Source organism: Musca autumnalis, unplaced genomic scaffold (genome assembly GCF_047663935.1).
Source record: "Musca autumnalis isolate F117 unplaced genomic scaffold, ASM4766393v1 scaffold_4, whole genome shotgun sequence".
Lineage (NCBI taxonomy): Eukaryota > Metazoa > Arthropoda > Insecta > Diptera > Muscidae > Musca > Musca autumnalis.
In genome coordinates this window covers 227,539,226-227,567,123 of record NW_027411977.1, presented here as the reverse complement: position 1 = coordinate 227,567,123, position 27,898 = coordinate 227,539,226, and the positions used below count along the sequence as shown (strand labels likewise).

General features: G+C 36.3%; 1 protein-coding gene across 3 annotated transcripts; it reads right to left on the bottom strand.

The window, feature by feature from the left end:
* Nucleotides 1-1,678: 1,678 nt before the first annotated feature.
* On the bottom strand, nt 1,679-27,680 carry Pcif1 (Phosphorylated CTD-interacting factor 1). 3 transcript variants are annotated; one of them, XM_073986528.1, is made up of 6 exons: nt 27,473-27,680; nt 8,332-10,668; nt 8,142-8,267; nt 7,932-8,060; nt 3,631-4,471; nt 1,679-2,858 (listed from the first exon to the last, which is right to left on the bottom strand). In XM_073986528.1, exons 2-6 carry the CDS (start codon nt 10,623-10,625, stop codon nt 2,844-2,846), a joined length of 3,405 nt encoding a protein of 1,134 aa, XP_073842629.1. In that variant the 5' UTR covers nt 10,626-10,668; nt 27,473-27,680; the 3' UTR covers nt 1,679-2,843. The 3 variants fall into 3 exon arrangements, with proteins under 3 accessions (XP_073842629.1, XP_073842627.1, XP_073842628.1); XM_073986526.1 differs by having other exon boundaries at nt 1,679-4,471; XM_073986527.1 differs by lacking the exon at nt 27,473-27,680 and adding an exon at nt 12,081-12,177 and having other exon boundaries at nt 1,679-4,471.
* Between the last annotated feature and the right edge of the window lie 218 nt (nt 27,681-27,898).

The following is a 27,898-nucleotide window of genomic DNA, read 5'->3' as shown; positions in this document are numbered from 1 at the left end:
CCAAATTGTACTAAATTTTGTACCATTTAGTACTTTTCGTGCACTTTTAGTTCTAATTTCTAAAAACCTTTCTTTGTTACTCTCCATCAGTGATCCTCATTACAAATTTCAGAATTCCAGCTCAATCCGTTCAACCAAATCCAAATTGTACTAAATTTAGTACCATTTAGAACTTTTCGTGCACTTATAATTCGAATTTCCAAAAACCTTTCTTACTGTCACCAGTGACCCTAATTTAAAATTTCAGGATTCTAGCTCCATCCGTTCACCCAAATCCAAATTGTACTAAATTTAGTAGCATTTAGTACTTTTCGTACCCTTATAGTTCGAATTTCCAAAAACCTTTCATTGTTACTCTTCATCAGTGACCCTCATTCCAAATGTCTGTATTCCAGCTCAATCCGTTCACCCAAATCAAAATTGTACTAAATTTAGTACCATTTAGTACTTTTCGTACCCTTGTAGTTCGAATTTCCAAAAACCCGTTGGTACATCTTTCTAGCTCTTCATCAGTTACCCTCATTCCAAATTTCAGAATTCTATCTCTTACCGTTTGCCTAATACAAAGGGTACCATATTTAGTACCTTTTAGTACTTTTCGTACACTTCTAGGTCGAATTTCCAAAAACGCAGCCTTATCTCACCCCTACACACAAACAGCAACCTACACCCAAAATTTCAACTTTCTAGCTTCAGCGGTTTCGTCTGGGCGCTGATGAATCAGTCAGTCAGTCACTCACCTCACTACTCTTTTATATATATATATAGATATTTGTCGACTCCTTCTGGTACTTCTCTCACAAAATTTCTGATAAGTTCACTTTAAGACCTGCTCTCGAATCACTTCGATTTTTGTTGAAGCGATTCGCATTCGCTACCTCCATTACGACGGTAAAATTTCTTTTTAGGGGCAAGTCCATATTTCTTGGGAAAACAGCCCGAAAGGTGTAAAAAAAAACCCTAAAAAAAAAAAAATCCTAATATTTTATCAAAATTTATGGGCCGATTCCGTACATCGAGGCGAGTCGTGTCGCGTTGCCAGTTGCAATTTTTCCATTACGTATGACAAAAGTCGCACGACGACGTCAAATTTTGTCGCCTTAATGTTCATTTTCCGGCGACAACAAATTAGCTGTCGCCGTTCATTTTTACTAACGAATAAAAAAAATAAAATAAAAATAACTTGTTATTGACGATTATTTTCTATCGCTGTACGTAGTGCGTTTTTTAAATTTTGTCACAGAGACGATAGACGACGCGACATGACTCGCCTCGCTGTACGGAATCGGCCCATTAGTTTAACTTCTAAAATGCCCCATATTGGTCCTCCCTAAGGGTACCTCCCCCACGAAGGTTCAACATTTGTGCCTTAATGCAGTTTATTCCTAATCCACATGTTTGTCGGCAAGTTCAAATGTCCAAAAAGGGCCAAAAAATACATTCGATCTGTCCTTAGGTGAGTTTCACTTCACATTGGCTGAGGGTATAGATCTGTCGGCAAAGCCGACTGACACTTTTTTACTTGTTAAATTTGAAAACAACAAATATGACTTACCTACAAATAGTAAGTAGAAAAAAATTCTTAAAAAATATTCAAAATTTCCAAATTTGGCGTTTTGAAATTAGATCTTAACGATCTATTTCAAATTCAGAATTCCTCAAATAAACACAAATGTTATTTTCGTTTTTCAACTACAATTTCTTTATTTGTGGTATTCTTCAAATATTGAATTATTTTTATTCTTTTTTTTTATAGTTTAACAAAAAAGATTTTTGTTTTTGAAATATTCCAATGAGTTTTTATGTTATTATTTACTAAACATGTCCATTGGGGGGGGGGGGGGGGGGGGGGGGGCGTAAATGTGGTTGGGGAGGAGTAGGAAGATATTAAAAAATTTCAACAAAATTTAAAATCTCTGAATGATTCAGAGTGTTGTGTGGAGGAGAGGATGTGGTGGTTAAAGTAGTTTTTTTAATGGTATTTAAAAAGTACAACATTATCTTGTTTTGCTAATGGACAAGCCTTGGACAAGCTTTGTTTTTTTTTTTTAATTACGGCAATTGCATATATTCTTTATTTTTTTCTTTTAAAGTTTATTTTTCTTTGAGATTTATTTTTTTTTTTTGTTTTAGTTTTACAATTTTGCTAATAAAATGTCTTGTGTGGGTGTGTATTTTGTGAAGGGGAGGCGGGCGAAAGGGTGTAATGAATGAAGTTTTATAGATATCCACATAATTATTCTCTTTTAAAAATTTTATATTGAAATTTAAAATGGAGTTATAGTTATGATTTTATTTAGCTAAAGTTTTTATTTTTTTGTATGGGGAAGGGGGGGATATTTGTTATTGGTATTTTGTCTGATTTTAAATTAACAATATTATAATTTTGTTATTATTTCTGTTTGTTTTGTTGTTGTGTTTTTTGTACATTGAAATGAGCGATATTTGTTTTTTATTTTTATTTCCGTTTTATCTTAAGTTTTTTGATGATGATAATGTGAAATGTCAATGAAAAAGTTGTCTTAATTATATTTAGTTTATCTTAATAGTTTTTTTTTTTTGTTTGTTGTTTGTTTAATAATAAATTAAATTTAGTTATAGAAAAAACACTTTAACTTATAAATAACTAATAAAACTTCTATATAAAAAAATATTAGTAAATTATAAAAAAAAAAATTGCCACAAAAAACGTTGATGATTTCATCTCTTGACCTTTGTTTGCCTTAAAAATTAGAAATTGTTTTTCTTATCTTATGGTTGGGGGGAAGGGGCGAGGGGGGTTTTGTGTGTGTAAACGTTAGATGTTTGTTGTTGTGTGATTTTTAAAGTTTTACTCAAACTTTTCAAAGGCTTAATAGCTAATAAAAAAAACGAAAAAAAGAGAAAAATAAGAATTGAAAAGAAAATGTTTAAACAAATAATATATACAGCAAATTATGAAATATTCATATATAAAAACAAATTCTTAGTTTAGTTAGAGTTAAGAAATGTGGAGAGAGGAAGGGAAGCAACAAAGGACGAGGAGTTGTAACTTTTCAAAAACATCGCATATTTGCAGATCAATGGGTCTTTTGAATTGGCCTTCCTGCTGGCCGCTTACAAATAGCTACAGTCTAATTTAGGAGCTCCAATGGTTTGCTGGAAAAAGATCACCACTATAGCTTAAAATGGGATCGTCTTGGGGAAGTCCATACATCCCCAAAACGGGGCTTATAAAAACGTTTAATTTAGGAGCACCAGTATGACTTGAAGTTGGTATCCGCCTCAAAAAGATTTATGCCCTCGTTAATCATTGTTTTTGGCATTACAAGTCTTAACTCCGTAGGTATTTGACCGGTGCCCCGAAACTTAAGAAAAGTCTTTGAATTTTTGTATGAACTTCCGAGGTCCATTTACTACACTCCCAGAAAATATGTGAATATCTTAGATCGAGATAGAGAGCGGTTGCCCTAAACTTCCTTCAAGCCTTGTGAATTGTAACAACTCCCTACCAAAAGCTTCCTTCTTCTTCTCTTTCTTTTCATTTTAAGTAGATTTCTATATAGAAGAAGTTAAATCTCCATTTCTGTTTACGATCCAACACTCATTATACATCCGTGTGGGTTTTTCTTAAACAGCTGAATTGATTACCGATTGTGCAGCAGTTGTTGTTATGGCGCCGCCGCCAGCAGGTGTACCTGTCACATTACCACCGCTTACCAGTGAGGCAAAAGCAGCCGCAGCTGCTGCTGAAGTGCCACCAGCGGTTACAGCTGTGGCTGCAGCTGTAATGGATACATTAGCCGAAGTGGTGGTTGTGGCACCGCCGCCATGTTCCATATGGGGAGCCGGTGACAGGGATGTCGATGATGTTGGTGATGAACAATCACTTTGTAAACTTAGAGCCGGTGAGGCAGAGGCATGATAATTAGAGGGTGGTGTATGCGGTGACAGGTGAGATGGTGACATACCAGCACCACCTCCATAACTGCTACTAATCGATGATATACCACTTGATGTTGATGCTCCTGACGGGGAAGCCATACAAGTTGGTGTTGTCGAACTGTTGTTGTTGTTGTTGTTACTCAGGGTATTGTGTGGTGAGGGAGAAAATCCCATTGTCGCTGCTGTATTGCTTGTCGTATAGATTTGTTGATGATGTTGTGGTGTCAACGAACCACTTGATATATTGGAAGATGATAATGATGAATGTCCCGTCGTGGTGGACGACGATGATGCCATTGATGAACTGCTATTGCTGCTAGAGGATCCCTGAGAAGATGTTGAGGGTTGTGTTGTGGATGACGACGAATTTGCGGCATTTTCAGCCTTTTGTTGACGTTCCCTTTCACGCTCTCGATCTCTTTGTGGTCGGAATGCCTCACGCAAGGCCTCGACGCGATTTTCGTTGGGTCCCCAGCGTGCATGACCGGCACTATTTTGCAACCATACCACCTGGGTGCCTTGCATGCATTTAACACTGACATCGGTTCTGGAAAGATAAGCACAAAACGTTAAATATTTTTCACTTCATTTAGTTAATAAACTTATTTTAATTTATAATTACTATATATATAAATTAAAAAATAAAAAACTTAAAAAAATCCTCGTCTTAAAAAAATCTTTAAAAGGAATCCTTTTTTTTGGAAAGAAAATCTTGAAAAAATCCACATTTTTATATTGGAAAAAAAAACTTAAAAAACAAAACCTTTTTTAAAAAACGCACGATTTTTTGGATAAATTAAAAAACACGATTTTTTGAAAAAAAAAAAAACACTTTAAAAAAAAATCCACGATTTTTTAAAAGAATTTTTTGAATTTGAAAAGAAAGAATGGGGTGACACCAGTTGCGGTATGGACGGAAGTTCTGAGGGCACACTCTATCTCTGTCAGGTAAAGGTCCCAATCGCGGTAGTCACTTTCCAGGTAGGCTCGGATGTCAGCAAGCGCGGATTGGATTACCCGTTCCGATGCATTGGACTGCGGCGCATAGGGTGCTGTTTGAATATGATTAATTCCATAGGTTTCAATCATTTCCTTGAATAGTATGGATCCAATTTGGGCCCCGTTGTTACTATGTATCGTCTCGGGTACACCAAACTTGCGCAAAATATCCTCCACCAAAAAGTTCACCACATTAGACGCAGTCGCCTCTCGCATTGCTTTTAAAAATGTGAATTTACTGAAGTAAATACAAAGCTATTGCCACTTTTTGAACGCGGGTACTTTCCCAAAAAATCTATATACATATAATTTTTGGAATGGTCGATGGATAACGACTTCATTCCCGATTGTTGCTTGCGTTTGTTCGTTAGTGGGTTTTGTTTCTTTGCAAACCGTACAGTTGGTAACATATCTTCGTACCTGCGAAGCCATTTGAGGCCAATAGTATCGTAGCCTGTGTAACGTTTTAGAAATGCCTCCATGGGCAGAGTTAGTCTTATCATGGGCTTGTTCAATTAATATATGGGTAATTGACTCCGGAACCCACAACTTCCATTGGAATTCTTGGGTTTCAGGGTCATAAGAAGAATGCGATTTTTTTGAAAACCATATTACCAACAATTTTTAGATCAGGCAGGCTTTCCTGGTTCTTTTCTACTGTGCCTAGGAGCTCCCTGTATTCATCACTTTCGAACTCAGAAACGTGATCTAAATCTAATTTTTCGGCCGTAGGCAACCGGGAAAGCATGTCAGCGACCAGGTTTTTCTTCCCTTTTCGGTGTTCAATCTTGCCTTGGAGCGGCAATGACCAACGAGCTAATCGACCCGTTAAGTCTTTTAGGTTCATTAGCCATTGCAGGCTCGAGTGGTCTGCAATTAAGGTGAACTCCATGAGTTCAACGTACGGGCGAAATTTCTTTATAGCCATCACTGCAGCGAGGCATTCTTTTTCAGTAACGCTATAATTGCGTTGACATTTGTTGAACTTTTGAGAATAAAAAGCAATCGGGTGCCGCTCCCTTTCGCTGTTCAACTGAAAAAGAACGGTCCCGATTCCATACTCAGAGGCGTCACACTGTATGTAAAATGGCTTAGCGAAATCGGCGTGGCGCATTACCGGTGCCGAATTAAGGGCCTTTTAAAGTTTTTCAAAAGCCTCTTTCGCCGGCTCGCTAATGGTGAATTTAGTACCTTTCTTTAGGGTGTCGGTGAGTGGAGCCGAAATAGTGGCGAAGTCTTTTATAAATCTTCGGTTCCAGCCAGCCGTACCGAGAAAACTTCTCACTTCTCTGGCACTCCTGAGAATCTTTATTTTCTGAATTGCCTCGATATTTTCCGGATCTGTGCGCAAAACTCCTTCACCTATTATGAAGCCAAGATATTTTAGCTGCTAAAAGCAGAATTGGGACTTCTTTAACCCAATAGTTAGTTTCGCTTTCCTCAAATATTCTGCCACCTCTCTCAATAGACGAAGATGCTCCTCGAAATCGCCCGAAATAATCAGCAGGTCGTCCAAGTGTACAAAGACACTCTCTTTAAGTCTTTGGGAAATGACTTGTCCATCAGACGGCATAGTCTCTGTGCGGCATTGCACAAGCCAAACGGCATCACGCGGAATTGATACAACGGACGACCTGGGACCGTAAAGGCGGTATAAGATTTGCTCTCTTCGTCCATTTGGATGTGCCAGAATGTGTATTTGAGATCCACGCTGCTAATATAGTAGGTCAATGCGGCTCAAGATCCCATCTATATTTTGCAGCGGGTAGGCGTCCTTTACGGTGAGTTTGCGCGCATCAAGGCAAAAGCGATTCTTATCAGGCTTTCTCACAATCGTTGTGCGATTGCTTCAGGGGCTCTCGCTCTCTTCGATGACGTTGAGTGCCAATATATTATCCACCTCTTGATAGGTAATGACCTGCACTGCCGGCGACATGGGCTCCATCAATAAATTTGATAATGTGTTTTTCCAGTGTTGTACACCCCAATCCGTCCTTTTCAAAGGTTTTAAAGGTCTCGATGACCTCGTTCAGACTGATCGGGAGACAACTGGTGTGGATTGAGATTGTTATTTTCACCATATCTGTAGTGACTTTTTCTACATCTATTTCGGCAACTCCTACAACGTCCAGAGCTAGTTGGAACAAACGCCAAAAGCCTATTCCTAAATATAAACTTTGCTTCAGATCTGGGCACAAAAATATTATCATCTCTTTCTCTTTATCTTGGTATTTGATTTGAACTTTTTTTCCCAACTCGATAATGGTTTCCACTTGCAGTGGTAACCCTACTAGTCATGGGTATGATGGGAATTTCAAGTTCTTGAATTACCTCCCTGTAATTTTTGCCAAGAAGACTCACTGACGCCCCAGTGTCTAGAAGACCTTCTATTGTTTTGCTTTGGATCTCCACTTGTGTAAAAATTCTGGGGTCGTTAGTCGTTCTGGAAACTTTGGAGATTGATTCAATCAAATGGCGTTGTTGAACAATTTTATTCGGGACGGCAACAACTTCCGAATTGACAATTCTTTCTCTCACTTTTTCATAATTCTCTTTTCGTCGTTCCAATGGGATGTAATGCCTCAGAGCCGGCGTAACATTCTATATATCAATTTTAACCGTATCCTTCTCTAACTTATCTCTATTCCTAACTACGATCTTAACTATGTTATCTACTATGGGTCGTTGACTACAGGGTCCTTGGTGGGACGTGTCTCCCCTGTCCTCTCCACACCTCTCTTCGGGTTTCCCTGCTGGCATATTGGACATTTAGCAGTGACCGTATCTGCTTTTCCACATCTATAGCAGAACAATTTTCTGAATTCTGCAGGACAGTCCGCAAACACATGCATCTACCTTTTAATTGTGCCATGCGCTGTCGTTAACCGTTAAATACTAAACTTAACGACTTCAAAAACACTTCACTGATCATATGACGTGATTTATAAATATTTACATATAAGGACTTATAATTTAAAATAAGAAATATTCTAATTATTTCCACTTACTTTGGTATAATATGTTGATAACCATGACGATATTCATGGGCCATGCCCAAAACGACCATTGAACGACGTTTGTAAATATTTTCTTCCAGTTTTGCAATACTTTTCCATTCCGGTAAGAAAATGATAAAGCTAAAAAGGGGAGAAAGAATAAACAAGTTAGTATACCATGCTATTACACAATATAAACAATATAACAATTTTTTATCCTACCTTAATGGTTCCATAGATTCTGAAAGTAATTTATCCACATGCTGCAATGCTGCATCAATTAACTCCTCACAATGTGGAGGATTAACTTGAAATGAACCCGAAACAGGTTTGAAATCAAGGAAAGGCCTGTAACAAAACAAAAATCCCTGTAAAATGATTTCAAATGTTACTCCTTGTCTCTTTCACTTACCCCCTTGAACCAAAATAGGCATCTGTATCAGCAAAGGCCGAACAATATTGTCGAAAATATGAATTAAACGGTGAAGCGAAACACTCAAATGTCACCCCAAAGTGGCGATGTAAACACTCAAATACGGGTGTGGGCAGCGAGGCCTGGGTCAACTCAGCTTCCTGTGACGAATTCAATACATTACCCAGAAATGTTTGATATCTCTTAAGTAGACACCAAACACGTCCAATGAACAAATCAAATTTCTTATCATCGAAACAATTGTAACGATATAATTGTTCCAATTTTTGCAAATGTGTCAGATTAATATATTGAGCATCGGGTTGATTTAGGGTTGTCGGAGTGTATTTGATAATCATGTGATCTCGATCTTGAACATATTCAATTGCCGGCATACGTGGCGAGGGTACGGCAAATTGTATGGGATAACACCAGACTTTTTTCAAATGTGGTGGTGGTGGAGGTGGTGTTGGTTCGGGTATTCCATGTTCTTTGAGTAGGGCCAAATGTCGTTCACGTATTTTACGGGCATGTTCAGCCGATAGATGATATATTTTGGCACACAGTGCCTCTACAGAACCTTTTACCGTCTCTGTGAGATGGGGTTCACACTGCCGCCTCAGATGGGCCAAACGATCTTGAAAATCTTCATAGCTGGCACCCACAGTGCGGCGCAGCCATTGAAATGTGTCTTCTACATTCCATTTGACGACCTTTTTCGATTCCGCCGGTGCGGACCGCGATTCAATGATATTTTTAGCCGCCTCAGCATAACGCGACAGCTGTTTACGGGCATCTCCGGTAAATTTGGGCTTGACAATTTTTATGGGTATGTCTGTCATTATTTCACGATACATAGATGGTGATATTTCGGGTATACAGTTGCTGGGTAGCAGGGGATCACAGCCCGTATCAATGACCTTTCGCTCCATTAGCCAACGATTAAAGGAATCTTTTGGCGCCTTAATGTTTTCTCTACGCATACAGAGATCTTCATAGGTTTTTACCAATTTCATGGTATAGGCTGCGCGCAGCGCTTCTATTTCGGGATGGGGTTGAGGCAAAAGGGTGGGTGGCCTTTCAACAATTACCGCATTTGTGCATACCTCCAGATCCCAGGGTCCGGCTAGGACAAATTTTTTCATGGGTGGCTGTTGGCCGTGGCCGCCATGACCACCATGCATGTGCATATCATCCGAGGGTCGTCGTTTTAGGTTATGATGCTGCTGATGATGACCGCCAGGCGGTAGTTGTTGCATATGTGGATGCGGGTGGTGGGGCTGATGCATTGGTGGCATTTGTCCACCATGTGAGATACCCAGGGGATCTGTGAGGGGATCAAAGGGTCGTGCACCAGGCATTTCCCATAGTGATTCTCCGGTTATTTTATTCCAATAGTAAGGGCGATTTTCACGTTTTGACCAAAATTTACGCCATCCTTGATTTACCAATTCGGCTGTTAATTCCTCACCATAACCCCCACCGGCTGTGTACATGGGCGGTGGTCCTCCCTGTGGAGTGTGGGCCATTATTTGTTCCATGGGATTGGGCCCCGATTTAATGGGTGTCGAGGGCGATGAACAGCTGGGACCGGCTGGTGAGTTGGCTCCCGTTATAAGGCTGGTCATGATGTTGCTGTTACCAATGCCTGTTATGTTGCTGGTGTTATTGTTGTTGCTATTAATTCCAATGCCGCCGCCGCCGGCGGTGTGGTGAAGCGTTGAGGTTGTGGCGGCGGCTTGATGGTGTGGTGTTTCCGGTTGTATTAGGGAGGTTAAGGTAGATGTGCTGTTGGGTGTCATACCCCCCACGCCGCCACCTAGAATATTCGGAGTTGTAATGTTTACCGAGGATGATGATGTTGACGACGATGTCATGTGTGTTGGTGTACCACCAATGAGACTTGTTGTCATTCCAACTCCTACTCCGCCTCCTCCAATTAATGAATGTTGATTGTGAAGATTTGTTGTGTGTTGAAGATTTGTTGTTGTATTGTGTGTTGAAGCTGTTAACTGATCCCAGGCGCTTTGGTTATTGCTGATGGGATGATTTTGTGCTGGTGTCATATTTGGCGGCATCTGATGATGTGTTATCATGGGACTAACGGTTCCCGTTGAGGCAATAACACTTTGTGGCATTAAACAATTAACGCCGCCGCCGCCAACACCGACTCCACCACCAATACCACCTCCAACCGCTGTCATGGACATGCTATTGCCGCTAGTTGTAATCTGTTGTGGTGTCGCATGCGGATGCATAGTGTGAAGATTGTGTAAATTATTATTAGCTGCCATATTTTATGGGGTCCTACTACGACTACTATTGCTAAATGTTATCCTGGAAAGAAAAAAGAAAAGGATACAATATTAAAACAAATTGTATAAAGTGATTCTGATTGCAAAAAAAAAAAATGTTAGAAGAAGAACCAGTAAAGAAAGGATCAAAGTCGGGCGGGGCCGACTATATGATACCCTACACCACTGTGAATAGGTATAATATATAAGGGAGCTAAATTCAAATGTGAACAGATTACGATATAATTTGGCACATATATTTCTAGACCAAACACCGTCACACATTCCAAATTGCATCAAAATTAGACATACATAGCGTCTTTGGTGAATCAAATACCTTAAATCGGGCGAAAATATATATGGGAGCTATATCCAAATTCGAACCGATTTCGATAAAATTTGGCACACTTATTTCTAGACCAATTTCCGTCACACATTCCATATTTCATTGAGATCGGACATATATAAAGTGTTTCGTGCACCAAATACCAAAAATCGGACGAAAATATATATGGGAGCTATATCCAAATCTGAACCGATTTTGATATAATTTGGCACACCTATTTCTAGACCAAATTACGTCACACATTCCAAATTACATTAAGATTGGACATATATAACGTCTTTTGTGCACCAAATACCAAAAATCGGACGAAAATATATATGGGAGCTATATCCAAATCTGAACCGATTTCGATATAATTTGGCAGATTTATCTATAGACCTTATTCCATCACACATTCCAAATTTTATCAAAATTGGACAGATACAGCGTGTTTGGTGCTTCAAATACCTCAAATCGGCCAAAAATATATATGGGAGCTATATCCAAATCTGAACCGATTTTCACCATAAGCAGTAGCGTTCTTCATTAGGATAAAAATATTATCTTCACCCATTTTCAGCCAAATCGAACAATAAATGCGACCTGTACGTTGCGAACGGACGGACGGACCTGCATAAATCGACTCAGAAAGTGATTCTATGCATATCCCTAGAAGGAACTATGGTTATATCTCTTTTCCTTAGGCATGTTACATACAAATGCACTAACACATAATACCCTTACCACAGGGTGGTGTAGGATATAAAAATATAGATCACCAATCCAATCAATTGTCTCCCTTCCCTTATCGTCCATTTGAATTATTTTGCTTAGATGTTGTTTAGAGGCATAGGTTGGGATCAAACCAAGAAGGACTAGCTGTTGTAAAACATTCAATCAGTTCCGAGATGTTCTCCTAAATCACGTATTGGTGGTAAAGCAAGACATTTCCGAAAAAGTCAAGACCCCATATCTCGGGAAGTATGGACTTCCCCTCTTGACAACTATATATCGTTACGATCAGGATAAGATGGGCTATCTAACAGTAAAAAGTTCAACCCGATCCGAGAGGTGTCCCTAAACGACACTTGTTACTTGAATGTTTATAAAATTTTTTATAATAAACAAACCTTTTTAATTACTTTTTTATATTTCAAAGGTTAATTTATCCATAAATTAAGAATTAAATGACACCAAATTCTACTGCAACCAACATATTTTGTGAACAAACAGCAAGTGTCAATCCTTTCATCTGCTACATAGAGAAACTTTCACGTTCTTACTCAGGGACAAACTGACAGCACCTATAGATATTAATTATAATAAATAAATATACTAACAACAATAATAATACATAATTACTATTTAAATAATAAAGGTAATTAAAATATTCATCTAATTTTTGATTGAATAGTTTATTCATTGGCAAGAAGTTACTTTGGCAAACAGCTGACTAGTGTCAATCCTTGTGAACTCTCTCCTTCTCCCTACTCATCAAAACAAAACAAACTCACGCATTATTTTTAACACCTTAAAACGCCAGAAAAAAATGAACTCTAGGAGGAGAAAAAATCATAACAAAAATACAAAATTTGTTACTAATAAAAATAAATGAGAAGAACAACAAAATGCGAGGTGAGTAAAAACTGTTAAAACGAGGAAATAAATAAACAAACATATCTACATTCATACACAACAACAGGCGACCGGCCAAGTAAGAAAGAACCCACACAGTACAACACCACATAATAAAACAGCAATCACTCTTAGCGTCACCGCCGTTCAGACAACACGTTTATCGCATAGTATTGTTCGAGAAACATAAATCTGTTAGCGGCATCGAAGTGAAATACCGTTATTTTAAGAGTGGAAAAATTTCATCATCAAATTAGTTTTTTATTCTTTTTTCTATTTGGAAAACTTAAATTTCTGATTGAAAGAAGTGTTTAAGTTTCTGAGGATTTAATATCCTCAAAATGGATGGTCATGTGGATCCTCCACCGGCTCAGCCACCGGACAAAAGGACAACGTCAAGGTTAACTGCCAAAAGAACCACAAACATGGGCAAATCAGATCGATCGAGATCGCGATCAAAATCGAGGGAAAGAACAATGGATCATGACTTCCAAACTCCATCAGTGAAAACCATTCAGCATCAAGGCACCCCGTCTTCATCTATGGAAACGCTACTTGGTCCATCCATTTCATCACCCAGTTTACCACCCACCGACATTTCCACTAAGCCACCCACTCAACCACAGTTTTCAGCCTCAAACGAGCAACCTGAATCTGCAGCAAAAGTTGAATATTTTTATGATATTAATCATCCAGGACCGTACATGGTGTACGTCGACAGAACTTCAAAAGATAAACAGCGTCTACCCATCAGCACTTTCGGATTAGCCAGGTATGTTAATTCATTAGACAACAGTGACATTCAAACTGTAACCAAAATAGGTTATGGACGAGGAAAAATAACCTTCAAAAATGCCAAGTCTGCTAATGAATTTGTTAAAGACAAATCTCATGTTGATGCCGGTTATCAGCCACACATCTTTGCCCACTTCGTCTCACGAATGGGTATTATTTATCCTGTTGATCCAGATATTACTGTCGAGGAGTTGTTTAACAATATTCAAAGCGAGATTCCTATTAAGAAAATCTTCAGAGTGATGCGCAAAGAAAAGGATGAGCTTGTTCCTACTCAGCGAGTAAAAATTTTATTTGAGGGGCTTACTGTACCCACTTTCATCAAAATATACGGTTTTGCAGATATTCGAGTGCGCGACTATATTCCATTTGCGCAGTGTTATAAATGTTACCGTTTTAACCATGTAATGAAACATTGTAAGCAGAGAGAAGCAAATTGTAGAACTTGTTATCAACTACATGAAAATCCAATGGCACCTTGCCAAGCTATTAAATGCTCAAATTGCTCTGAAGCCCATCCCCCCACGGATAGAAATTGTAAAGCCAGAAGCAAAGCTTTTAACATTAAAAGAATAATGACGCTTGAAAATCTAGTTATGTCAGAAGTGAAAGTTAAGTATCCAACCATTTTCTCCAATAGGTATTATTTGTTGGATGATGATATTCCCGGAAATTTCCCGTCATTACCAGCCAGGAGTAATCAGAGAAACCCTCAGCAAGCGTCACAAGCAAGGAATGTTCAAGAATCTGCAAGAATTTTACAAGCGAATCAGTCATACTCAAAAGTCATCAAGAACACTCAAAATCGCGATCGTGAAGCCGAAAACTCCAGAAAGCTGGAACAACAGCGTCGTTTGGCGCTTGAAGAGGATGCTGTCTACCAATCTCCCAATGGCACTGCTTTGGGTCTAGCTGCGCAAAACAAAGTTTCTGAATTAGAAAAATTGCTACAAGAAACCACAAAATCAGTCTCTGGCTTCTTAGCCGAATCAAAAAATCTGCCATCTGAGCATTTTAATTTTTTAAATAGTCTTCGTGTAAATATTGAAAAGAACCTAGTTCAATTAGATGTCGAAAAAATTTTTGGTAACCTTACGGACCCCACTGGGACCAACATATAGTTTAAAATAATCAACATGAAATTCCTTCAATTTAATATTCAAAGTTTGAATAACAACCACAATAAACACTTACTAGAGCTTTTCCTACATCGACATAATGTCGATGTAGCCATACTTACTGAAACATGGATTAAAGATAATTCATGTTCCAGTATTCTCAATTACAATTTTGCGTGCAAAAACAGAGCCGATGGATATGGTGGAGTCGGTGTTTATATGAAGCAATATATTAAGTTTTCCCTCTTGGATCTAAATATCGATGCAGAAGTTCTGGGTATCCAGACAATCAACCTTAAACAGAATTTTATTATAATTGTTTGCTATTTCCCTCCAAGTACAACCACGGCGAATTTCCAGAACGCAATCAATAGTCTTCTGTCAAAAATTGAACATTTTTCACTGCCAATTATTGTTGGGGGTGATTTCAATGCGAAGTCGACGTTGTGGGGTAACCCTTTCACGGATGCAGTTGGCAGATATCTGGAGGACAGCATGGAAATGCACAATTTTTCCTGTATAAACAATGGTGATCCTACTTTTCGTCAAAATGATTACTCATCAGCTCTCGATGTTACCTTTTGTAAAAACTTCTCCATCACCCCTTCGTGGAAAGTGCTTAATAACCGTTTGACTAACAGCAATCATCTTCCAGTAGTTATTGAATTGCAGTCATCTATGAACAGCCCTAAAAAGTTGCACCGAATACGCCATAAAAAAGTTTTGGAAGATTTTTCGCAGTTGAAAGTCGGACACTCGATTGAGAGCTTTAATAGTGATACCGCATTAATTCTGAAAAATAATACCATTTCCATTCAACCCGACAATAAATATATCCCTAAAAGATGGTGGACTGATGAAATTGAGCGACTATTTAGATTGCGGAATGCGGCTCGTGGCAAATATTATAAAACTCGACTCCTTACAGATCTCACGCTGTTCTATGAAGCGGAAGACAAACTCAAAGAAGCTACGGATAGACAGAAGAAGCAGAACTTTAGTAGTTTTATTAATCAGGTGTCCTCAGCGCAGTCTTCAAGTCACTTTTGGAAACTAACAAAAAATCTTAAAAACTATAAACAAGAAAAGAGCACCAATCAATCGTGGACTGAGGAGAACCAGGAAAAATATTTAAAAATAATTGCGAGTTATGCGAATAACAACAGCACCAACGAATCTGAACCATCTTTTTCTCAAAGTGGCAGCAGTACTGTTAATTTTACAATTAGTCCTCCAGAACCTTCAAACGTCAGTGATGGCAACAATACAGTTTTTAATCCAGAGGACAGAAATCAATCCTCTGTAATCTTCAGCCGTAACAATGTCGTTATTCGTGAAAATGAAGCCTGTTGCAGCAATGTTAACATCAACTCGAATACCTTTTCTGAACCACAACCGATACCTACAGAGGTTAACAACTACAACATGCAGATTGATGGTGAAGCTGAGTCAGTTGTTCAAAATCAAAATATCACCAATAACTCACCAATATTACGTTTAACCTACGACGACTTTTTGAGTTTTCTAAAATCACGCAACCCTGATTCAGCGGCAGGGCCTGACAGAGTTTCATATCGCTTTGTTAACACCTTACCCGAGGAAAGCAAAAGGAATCTGTTTTATATTATTGCAGATATTTGGTCTAAGGGGTCTATCCCAGAGTGCTGGAGATTTGTTAAAATAGCACCTATTCCTAAAAAAGGCAAAGACCCAACGAAGATTGAAAATTATAGACCAATTTCGCTTTTATGCGTTCCTTTAAAAATTCTGGAATCAGCTTTAAAAACCAATATTCAAAACCACATAGACCAGTTCAACATTTTACCCAGCAGAACATATGCATACAGACCTGGTCGATCGACATCAATGTGTATTAACGACCTTATTAATTGTGTTCAATCGTTAAAATCCTCTGGTAATCATGTCCTTGGTTGTTGCTTAGATGTCGAGAAAGCATATGACTGCACGGATGCAACAACATTGGCATATAAATTGATGGAGATTGGAATTAATGTCAAAATAGTTAAATGGATTTATGAGTTTTTAAGAAGGCGAGTTCTATGTCTTGGGAACAAACGAGTTTCGGTCCAGAATGGTTTAGCTCAGGGTAGTGGCCTTAGTCCTACCCTGTTTAATATTTATACCTCTAATCTTCATGAGCTAAGTTGTGATAACTGTAAATTGTTCCAGTTTGCGGATGATTTTTTCATTGTCACCCACGATAAAGATTTTGAAGCAGCGCGAGCGTTATTGCAAACAAAAGTGGAGGAATTCCATCAAAAGTGTGCATCCATTCATCTACATTTCAATCCAGAAAAGACTAACGTCATTCATTTTAATAGGAGATCTCGTGATTTCACAATAAATTGCAATGGAACGTCTATTAACCAGGTCCGAAGAATTAAATACTTAGGATTGTTCGTGGACGCGAACAATTCGGCTAAGCACCACTTTGATCAAGTCCTGGATAAAGTTAATCGGAAATGTCAGTTCTTAAGGACGCTCAGTGGGTGTAATTTTGGAATTGATCCAGTTAAAGCTCTAACATTATACAAATCTGTGGTGAGATCTAAAATCGAATATGGATCAGCTGCTCTAGCTAACGCTGGCAAAACCTGTTTGGATCAAGTCCAAAGATGCTACAATACGCATTTAAGAAAATCCTTGGGTCTAATTCGATCAACTCCCATTCCAATTGTTTACCAGTTAGCTGCTGAACTTCCGCCTATGTGGCGGTTTGAACTTGCTGCTGTAAAAGAGCTAATAAAATCATTTGCATTTGAACTTCCAATCAAGAATACACTTCTGTCGGCGAAGCAACCCCTAAATACCAGCATCTATAAAGTTTTTGACAAATATAAGGATGTTCTTACCAATATTCAACCATTGCAAACAACACAAGAAACAAACTGCAACATCAAAATTTATAAAGACTTCTTTGAAGGTGCTGTTACCAAGAAATCACTTGCCAATCAAGAAATTGTTTCATCTTTATTCAACAAAAAAATGTCGGCGGTAGAAGCAAATCACTTTGAAATCATCTTCACAGATGGATCAGTGACGGAAACTTGGACTGGTGCAGCATTCATTCATCAAGGATCGGGAACAGTTTTCGCTTTCTATGAAGAAAAAGTATTGTCGTCTATGTCCGCGGAGTTAGTAGCTATCATCAAGGCAATTGAATATGCTATTAATAATAACTTTTTAAAAGTGGCAATTTTTTCCGACAGTTTAAGCGCGTTACAATCCGTCTCATCAACGAGTCATCGGAATTACTTGGTTCATAGAGTGTGGTGGTTGGCTTCAGACTTTGGTGGAACGGTGGAGCTCCATTATATCCCAGGGCACTCAAAAATCAGGCTTAACGAAATGGTGGATCAAGCTGCCAAAAGGGCAAAGGAATTTGGATCTCGCCTTAATTTGTCTTGGCCGATAGGCGATGCCATAGCAAAGATAAATTCCGACCTTTGGAAGGAATGGGATCGACATTATCAAGATGATGCAGCCAACAGCAATTCACCTTTCTACAAAATATTTCCAAAGGTATCAAGGAAAACTTGGTTTCACAATTTCACTGGCTCACCTGTAAAATGCAAGCAACTGAATAGAATTCTTAGCGGTCACTGTTTTTGTGCGGATACACTGGCAAAAATGAATGTGAAACCATCTCCCCTATGTGAATCATGCAATATGGATGAAAATGCATCCCATGTTCTATTTGTTTGTTCAAGATTCAAAAACGAACGAGAAAAAATACTTGAATTATGTGATGTTGCCACAATTGACGAGTTTGTCAAAATTTATGGTCTCAACAAGTTATCCATTCTTGGTGAATTTTTAGACTCTATCAATTATCAGCTGTAAAATCAACTAGCATTTGTGTGGCGTTCTGCGGCCAAATAAATCTTCTACCTTACAGCAGAGCGAAAGGAGAAGTAACGATTAAACCGTGAAAAAAAAAAAAACAGCAATGTTCGCCACAAACCGGCCAGTCAAAACCAGGCACTCAATCTGAACACACGCAAACGAGATATAGGGGCAACGGATTTTACAAATATGGGATTTAAGGAAAATTTTAAATTTATTAAAAGAAAAAAAAATAATGAATCAAAAATAATAATAATAGTAATATTAAAAAAAAGAATTTCTACATAAACAGAGAACATAGCTGTTACTTATTGAGTGAGGTACTCATCTCTTGTTATGAGAGGTGACAGAAACAGACAGGGAAAGACTAACATTGTGTTTACAGAGACCAAATTAAATATTTAAATTTATTATGAAATGGAAAAATAAAAAATGTATATATTTTAAAGTAAAATAAATTAAAAATTATGTATTTTCTCTGTAAACAGAGAGTTTATCTGTTTAATAATTATTGAGTGAGTATTTCGTTCTTATTTAAATTAGTCGCTCTTCTCTTGTTATGAGAGCCACCAGATATGTTCGTTCTTTCTTAAAGTGTTGTTATTTTTACCCGAGTGTTTTGTTTGGGGGGCCAAATGGGGAGACTATGTGTTGTTCGTGCTGCCGACAACAAAAATTATTCTCACTCGCCGCTGTCGTTTATATGAGTGTGGGTTTGTTTGTTGGACAAAAAGAAGTCTATAAAATCATTCGATAGACCAAAAGTATGATTTTAGATGTCTTTTAGAATTCGTTGTAAACGGTGGGGTATACTACGTTTGTTGCGTTCGAAAACCTAACAAAAAGGGTGTTGGAGGAAAATCAAAAAAACAGAAAATAAAAATCCTATAGAATACCTACTTGGCCAAAACTGATTATTATTTGCCAATGAATTTCCCCTCCTCCATCGTAATATTTATGAAATAAAAACACAAATTGGTTTTTAGAGTGGATTTTTTTGTTTTTCAATGTTTTAATAGAAAAACAATTTTATTAAAATTTTGGAATTATTTTTAAAATAAAATAGATACATGAAAGTATGTAAATTAAATAAATAACTAAACTTCTTCATAACGGAACAAAGATTAAAAACATTAAGACAACATTTATTGGGTAAATAAATAATTAAGGAAAGCCAAGCCTTGTCGCAGGCCAAGTAAGAAGAATATGTCTATTAATAAACGTTTCCATAAAGGGAGATTTTCTAATAGGAACGGAAATTAGCTTCCTTACGGTAGTATATAAATTCTTATTTAAAAAGGCTTCTTAAAAATAAAAAATGCCCTATAAAAATTTAATTAAAATATAAATTAAAAAAAAATATCTTTTTAAATTTGATAATCAGTCTTTGTAGAAAATTTCACAATTATAGATATGTACATTAAAATGTGTTATTAAAGTAAAAAATCATAAAAACTAAATACTCGCGGATGTTCTGGGACTCACTTCATCTCTCACTTCACGCCTCAAACATTTTGTTCACCCCGTTAACTCATATTTTTTTGCGATTTTTTTTGGGCTAGGATTCATTAGGGAGTACACCCAAGCCCGTCCATAAAATACTCGAAAAATTAGCGTAAATGGGGTAAACAAAATGCTTGAGGCGTGAAGTGAGAGGTGAAGTGTGTCTCAGAACATACCCGACTGTCATTTATAAAAAAAAAAAAAAACAAGGAGGAGTAACTAACCCCTTATGGAAAATTTAATTCAAAATAAAAATCTTCGAAAAAAAATGTTTCTGCAAAAGAAGATTTTCTTAAAGGAACGAAAATTAGCTTTATAAATTCCCACTGAACGCCTAGTCTTCTCAAAAATGATAAAATCTGTTTTTATAAAAAATTTAAATAATGTTAATTTTCGATTTTAAAAATAAAAATTTTCTTTTCAAAATGTAATAGGGTCTACTCGTGAAATTTGAAACTTCGAAATTTGCTACCATAAAATACTTCTTTTCATCATAAACCTGTAATAAAATTACATACGAGAGTTCTGAATGCTTTATATTTGCATTTTGATGATTTTCATTTTAGATGATTTTTTCCTGAAAAAATTTTTCGAACGACCGTATTATTCAATATTTATCTTTGACAGTTAATTTTCAATAACAACAATGTTGTTTTTGTAAATTTGTTAGTTGTTGTAATTCATGCATATACCTTATATGAATTTGCCTTGATTTAACCCTTGTTTTTGTAACTATAACTCTGTTCCTTTACGTGCAAGAATCTTCAAGTTTTACTACTTTTTACTCGAGAAGCGTTCCTTTACTTCGGACACCAGACAATTCATATGGAGCCGTTTTTACAACTTTTACTACTTTTGCCGGTTTTGCCATTTTCAAAAGTAAAGGAACAGAACATATGTTATTGTTCGGGATAATGTACAAATTAATTTGAATTAAAACTGTTAATGCAAATTAAGTCTAGGCAATAATACAACTTTAATAATCTTTTTCCCATAATTTTCCTATAGAAAAATAAATATTACTGAATTTGTGCCTCCAATACTGGATGGTGTACAACTAAATTTTTTAAAGAATCGAAATACCTGGGTGTGGTCGTCCTTGACTATTGGCTACAATGGAAGAGGAACACTGAGGAACGAAGCAAGAGAGGTCTTATTCCTATAGGAACTTTATAGGTAAAATCTGTTTTGTGTGCATGAGACTATTTTTCCTCTACAGAAACCCTTCTGGAGCCTTTTTTTAAAAAAATCCACGTTTTTGAAAAAAAAAAAACACTTTTGAAATTAAAAAAAAAAAAAAAATATTCTTTTAAAATCCATGTTTTGAAAAAAATCTAATTTTTTGAAAAAAAAAAAATCTATAAAAACTGCTTTAGAAGTCCAAGTGTTGAAAGGATGAATGTTTGAACTGGATTCGGATCGATCTGAAATTTTTATCACAGATAGGGCTTGGAATACTTCCCGAGATATAGACTCCGAAAGTTCAAAAAATCCCTTGGTTTTGACGATATGTTTATTTTAATTCGAAATTTTTTTTATATAAAGCCGGCCTTCGGCCGGGGATTTAAAACTTTCTCCTATGGACAGGAACAAATCTCGGCTAACGCGAACAAAATTTTCTTTCAAACCGAAATTTTTTATCATCGATCCGAATTCAGTCCGTATATTTATAACTTATGCCAATATAAGTTTTGTTTAAAAAATCCACGTTTTTTTGAAAAAAAAAAAATCTTTAAAAAATCTTTTTATTGTTAAAAAAAAGAAATCTTTAAAAAATTCATGTTTTTGAAAAAAATCTTTAAAAAAAGCCATGTTTTCCAAAAATTCTTGAAAAAATACACGTTCTTAAAAAAATTTAAAAAATCCACATTTTTGGAAAAAAAGTCTATAAAAAATACTTAAAAAAAATCCTAGTAGTTAAAAAAACTATATATAAAAAATTCTTTAAAAAATGCAAGTTTTTGAAAAAAAAAATTATAAAAAATTCTTTCAAAATTCCACGTTTTTGTAAACAGTTTTATAAAAATTTCACGTTTTTAAAAGAAATCTATAAAAAATTCTTTAAAAACATCCAAGGTTTTGGAAAAAAATTCTTTCAAAAATCCACGTTTTTTGAAAAAACAAAAAATCTATAAAAAATTCTTTCAAAGTTGTGGACCGCTATTGGCCATGAAACTAAGTTTGTTGGACCAAATCGGTTGAACAGTTCGAGAGTTATCTTGCCACATATGGTGACATAGGGGTTTTTTACACCTTTCGGGCTGTTTTCCCAAGAAATATGGACTTGCCCCTGAAAAAACTTTTACCGTCGTAATGGAGGTAGCGAATGCAAATCGCTTCAACAAAAATCAAAGTGATTCGAGAGCAGGTCTTAAAATGAACTTATCCGAAATTTTGTGTGAGAGGTACCAGAAGGAGTAGACAAATATAGTCCATATTCGAACCTGATCTATATCTGGTAGATATATTAGGATGTGCAAAGTATAGATTACATCGATCACTCCCTTCAAGAGTTATCGGCGCAAAATTTTTCCGAACATTTTTGAAGTTTTATGGGGGAGGTACCTGAAGAAGTGGACCGATATAGTCCATCTTCGAATTTTAACTATGTTTTGATAAAATATTACGAAGGCCAAATTTTGGACCGAATCGACAGAGTTATATTGCGCTCCAACCACTACGCAAGGTGTCATAGGGGCTTTTTGCACCTTTCCGGCAATTTTGTCAGGAAGTATGGACATGCCCCTGATGAAACTTGTACCGTCGTAAGGGGTGAAGTGAATATAAGTTGTTGCAACAAAAATCAAAGCGATTCGAGAGCAGGTCTTAAACTGAACTTTTCCGAAATTTTGTGTAGGAGGTACCCGCAGAAGTGGACGGATTGAGTCCATATTGGAACCTCATCTAAGTCTGGCAGAAGTTTCACGATGTTCAAAGTATGGACCAAATCGGTTACTCCCTTCAAGAGTTATCATGCGCACAAATTTTCCGAACAAAATATTACGAAAGCCAACTTGCATTGTTTTCTTATTCCAAAATTGAATTACAACAACTGGAGTTGCCACCGCTTAAGATTGCATCTACAGTCCACTCCAAACCAGGCAAACACCCGTAGTTATACAGTTAGTTATTTCGATGAGGCACATTTTGCCCGTATGAAAGTGTATATACACTCGTTAGCATAAATGCTGAAGGTATAAAAAATCCACGTTCTTGAAAAAAAAAATCTATAAAAAATTCTTTAAAAAATTCTAGTTTTGAAAAAAAAAATCTATAAAAAATTCTTTAAAAAATTCTAGTTTTGAAAAAAAAAAATCTATAAAAAATTCTTTAAAAAATTCTAGTTTTGAAAAAAAAAATTATAAGATATTTGCTCTGTTCCAGAACCTGCAAGAAGCTACTATTTTCTACTACGATAGCATTTTTTCCTTTATGTTATCGGAAAAAATAGTAAAAATTAGCAGTTCTGGAACAGACCAATTATTAAAAAAAAAATACAAGTTTTTTAAAAAAAAAAATATAAAAAATAAAAAAATATTCAAAAATGCAAGTTTTTGTGAAAAAAAATTTCAAAAATCCACGTTTTTGTAAAAAGTTCTTTAAACAAGTAAAAAAGTATCAGTCGGCTTTGCCGACAGAGATATTCCCTCAGCCTGTGTATATTGAAACAATTTTTTCCCAAAATACGTATGTATTTAGGGGGTTTTAAAAATTTTTGGTGATATGAACAGACAAAAATGTTGATTAGGATTAAAGATCAAAAGCTTTGCAAAGGAGATACTAAAAGGAATGGATCGACATTGACCGTTATGGATGTGGATCTCCAGCCACAACATATGTTGCCATAGGGGGTTTTTACACTCATCGGGCTGTTTGCTCAAGAAGTATGGACTTGCCCCTAAAAAACTTTTACCATCGTAAATGAGGCAGCGAATGCAAGTTGCTTCAAAAAAATTCAAAGTGATTCGATATCAGGTCTTAAAGTGAACTTATCCGAAAAATTTTGTGTGGGAGGTACCGGATGGAGTGGACAAATATAGTCCATTTTTGAACCTGATCTATATCTGGTAGAGATATTAGGATGTGTAAAGTATAGACCAATTTGGCCACTCCCTTCAAGAGTTACCGTACGAACAATTTTTCCGAACATTTTTGAACTTTTGTGAGGAAGGTACCAGAAGGAGTGGACCGATATGGCTTATCTTCAAACTTAAACTATGTTTGGACAAAATATTACTAAGCCCATATTTTGGACCGAATCGGCAGATCCGTTCTAGAGTTATCTTGCGCTCCAACCACCTCACACGGTGACATAGGGGTTTTTTTGCAACTTTCATGCTATTTTCTCAGGAAGTATGGACTTGCCCCTGATGAAACTTGTACCGTCGTATGAAGGGCAGTGAATACAAGTTTCTAAAACAAAAATCAAAGCGATTCGAGAGATGGCCCTAAACTGAACATTTCCGAAATTTTGTGTGGGAGGTACCCGAAGGAGTGGACCTATTGAGACCATATTGGAACCTCATATTACTCTGGTAGAAGGTTTACGCTATACAAAGTATGGACCAAATCGGTCACTCCCTTCAAGAGTTATCGTGCGAACAAACTTTCCGAACATTTTCGAACTTTTGTGGGGGAGGTATCGGAAGGAGTGGACCGATGTAGCTCATCTTCGAACTTAAACTAAGTTTGGGCAAAATATTACGAAAGCCAGAATTTGAACCGAATCGGTTCATCCGTTCGAGAGTTATCGTGCGCTCCAGCCAGCAGGACAGACAGACAGACGAACGGACATGGCTACATCGACTCCAAATTGTCTGAAACACATTTCGTCCAAACATACTTGGGGTCTAAAACTATTATTTCGATGAGGCACATTTTCATCGTATCAAAGTGTATATACCCTCCTTAGCCTAAAGGCTGAGGGTATAAAAATCCACGCTTTGGAAAAAAATCTATAAAAATTCTTTAACAAATCCACGTTTTGGAAAAAAATCGATTAAAAATTCTTCAAAAATTCACGTTTTGGAAAAAATATATAAAAAAACCACGTTTTGGAAAAAATCTATAAAAAAATCCACGTTTTGGAAAAAATCTATTAAAAAATTCTTTAAAAAAACACGTTTCGAAAAAAAAAATCTATAAAAAAGTTCTTAAAATTTATTTCATTCATTTTAGACTGAATTTAATTCGAATTTAATAAATCCCCCTTATAACCAATAGAAATCGATTCTTGGCACCTTAGTTTCCCATAAAGAAAACCCAAGAAGGTTTTTTCTTCCTTTTTTTGAAACATTGCAGAAATTAAATTCCCATTGTGAAAAACATAATTTGATTAAAAAGCGCTAAGTTTATTCAGCCAGCCGAATTTTTTACTCTCCACTATGAAATATTCTAAACTAAAATGGAATTGTTTTCTGACTACTGCGAATTCCAATTACAACAAATTTTGGCCGAAAATACAGCTAAAAACTTTTAAATTACATAAAATCGGGTGGCCGGGGGCTATACCTAATCCTGGGTCTATGCCCAAAGATGTTTAACCACTTAGAAAAAATTATTCTTAATCTCCGAACTTTCTCCTATGGACAGATGCCAAAATTGGCACTCATTCAAAAATAAATGTTCGAAGGGTTTGGGTTGAGAAATCTTAGCGGGGACCAATAGTGGGATTCTGTAACTCATTTTTGCTGTTACCGACAAAAATCGGTAAAATAAAATCGCAAAATTATGACTAAAAACATAAAGAAAAGTTGGCATCACTGTTTGTGTCGGTAGAGGCTAGCGACTACTTTCTACTCATCGTTAACTTACCGAAAAACTTCGTTAATTATCGAAATTATAAGCATATTCATTTTACCGGCGATTATCGATAACAGCAAAAATGAGTTACAGAATCCCACTACAAGTTGAGTTTAGCCGCATCACAAAATATATATGAATTTTGGGCCATAGATAAAGAAGAATATTAAAAACCTCCCTAATAATGACAAATAATGATGTCACTCAATTTTCATTTCCTTCCAAAATAAATTGAATTGATAGCCCATCTCTAATCTCCCATGCATCGAGAAGTATTGATTTCCCCCGGAATATAATATATAGTTGTGATCAGGATACTAAGGACTACCTGTTGTAAAAATTTCAACTCGATTTGAGAGATGTCCCTAAACGAAACCTGTTTCAAACTTGACATTGGCCACTTAAAAATATTGCAATTGTGGATATGATTTTGTAAATCTAAAAAGAAAACAATAAACAAAAACCAAATATCTTAACATTTTTTCATACCTTCACTGAATCAAAATCCATAATTTCAAGTAACTTTCATGACTGATTGCCCACATTTTCCTCTGCTTTTATTTTGCAAATAAATAATCTTTGTGGAGAGTTAATGACGAAAAACGCTAATTTATCTGCTAAAATTCGCCAACAAAACTGTTTGTAAACAAGATAAAATCAAATAATCACACCTGTTTATCAAAATATTCAACTCAGGTACAAAAAAAAACTACAAAATCAACAAGTAACCTTTCCCACACAAAAAAAAAAAAAAATAAACAAACCTTTAACCGAAGAGAATTAAGGGAGAGTTAGAATATCTCAATGAAAAAAAGAGATACACATTTGAAAATGACAAACACAACGAGTGAGTGAAAGAGAGGGGGAAGCAAAAAATAAAAACAACCAAAACAAGTGAGTAGAAAAAATCTGTTTGTGGCAAACATGAGGGAGGGGTAAAGAAAACAGAAAATGAATGCAAAAAAGAAGAAAAATACAATATAAAACGAAAGAACATATGAACAAAAACAATGTAATATGTTTTGACGAAACAGTACTAAGGAGAAAACTAAAAAAAAATACAAGAAATAAAAATATTAATTTTTTCTTAAAACTGCATTACATTAAATTGCAAAATTAATAAAAATCTCTTCATTCATAACTAAAAAAAATGGAAATCATAAATTCATCAATCACATTAACATAAAAAGCCCGCCAACACTCGACGACGACCCCACTGTTAAGTGCCAGCCAACCTGATATGACTACGTCACATAATTGCGCGCTTTTTTTCTACACCACAATGAAATGATGGTGGGGACGGACACACATTTGGGGAAAATGGGTGCAACTTTATAAAATTCCCCTTAAGGTAACATAAATAAAAAATTTGTTTGGTTATTTTCATTCATTACATCTCTGAAAATTATTGTTTCTGAAAAAACCGCCACTAAAAATTTTTTACATCAGAAATTAAATTTCTCTACACTTTCTTTTTTGCTCTGTACTGTGTGCTGCTGCCTTGCCTGCTCAGCGGATACACACACTGGGTTGGCTAAGAAATAAACACACTCTGGAATCTACACTTGGATTTGGATATAGATTTTTTTCTCGGCCCGAAAAACATGAAACATTTTGCATAGAATTCATTTAATTTCTGCTTGCAAACATTGCGGCCTTTCATAAAACACAATTTTATTTCATTTCAAACATATTGTATTTCGTTTTTATTTTCTTGGGTTGTTTTGCAGCCAGCATTTTTCTTTTCTTGTTCGGTATATGTATTTTTTTCTCGTTTTGTGGTGGCTTTTGTACCAACTCACCGTGTTTTATTTCTTTTATCGCAAGTTAATTTATTTATTTACGCGCGCAACACTTGTAAAAACATTTATCGAAGACATCTATCTGTTGTTTTGATAAACAAACAACAACAGGACAAAAATTTACGTGATTTTCTTGTTGAAAAAGAAAAATTTCACAGAATAATTTTCCTTGTGTCCGTCGTGCCGAAGTGATAAAAACGAATAGTTAACGAAGTGCTACGAAATAGGGATAGGTAAGTCGATTTTCGATTAATCGACTTTTTGCAATCAAAAATCTAAAAATCGTAGTCGACTTTTGTCTTGAGGGAAATCGCATAATCGATTACCTTTTGATCGATTTTTCGACTTTGCCCATAGATGGTTGATGACGGTTTTAAGCTGAAAACAGATACAACGTTTGATTAAAGTTTTGCGTTGGGCGTCGAG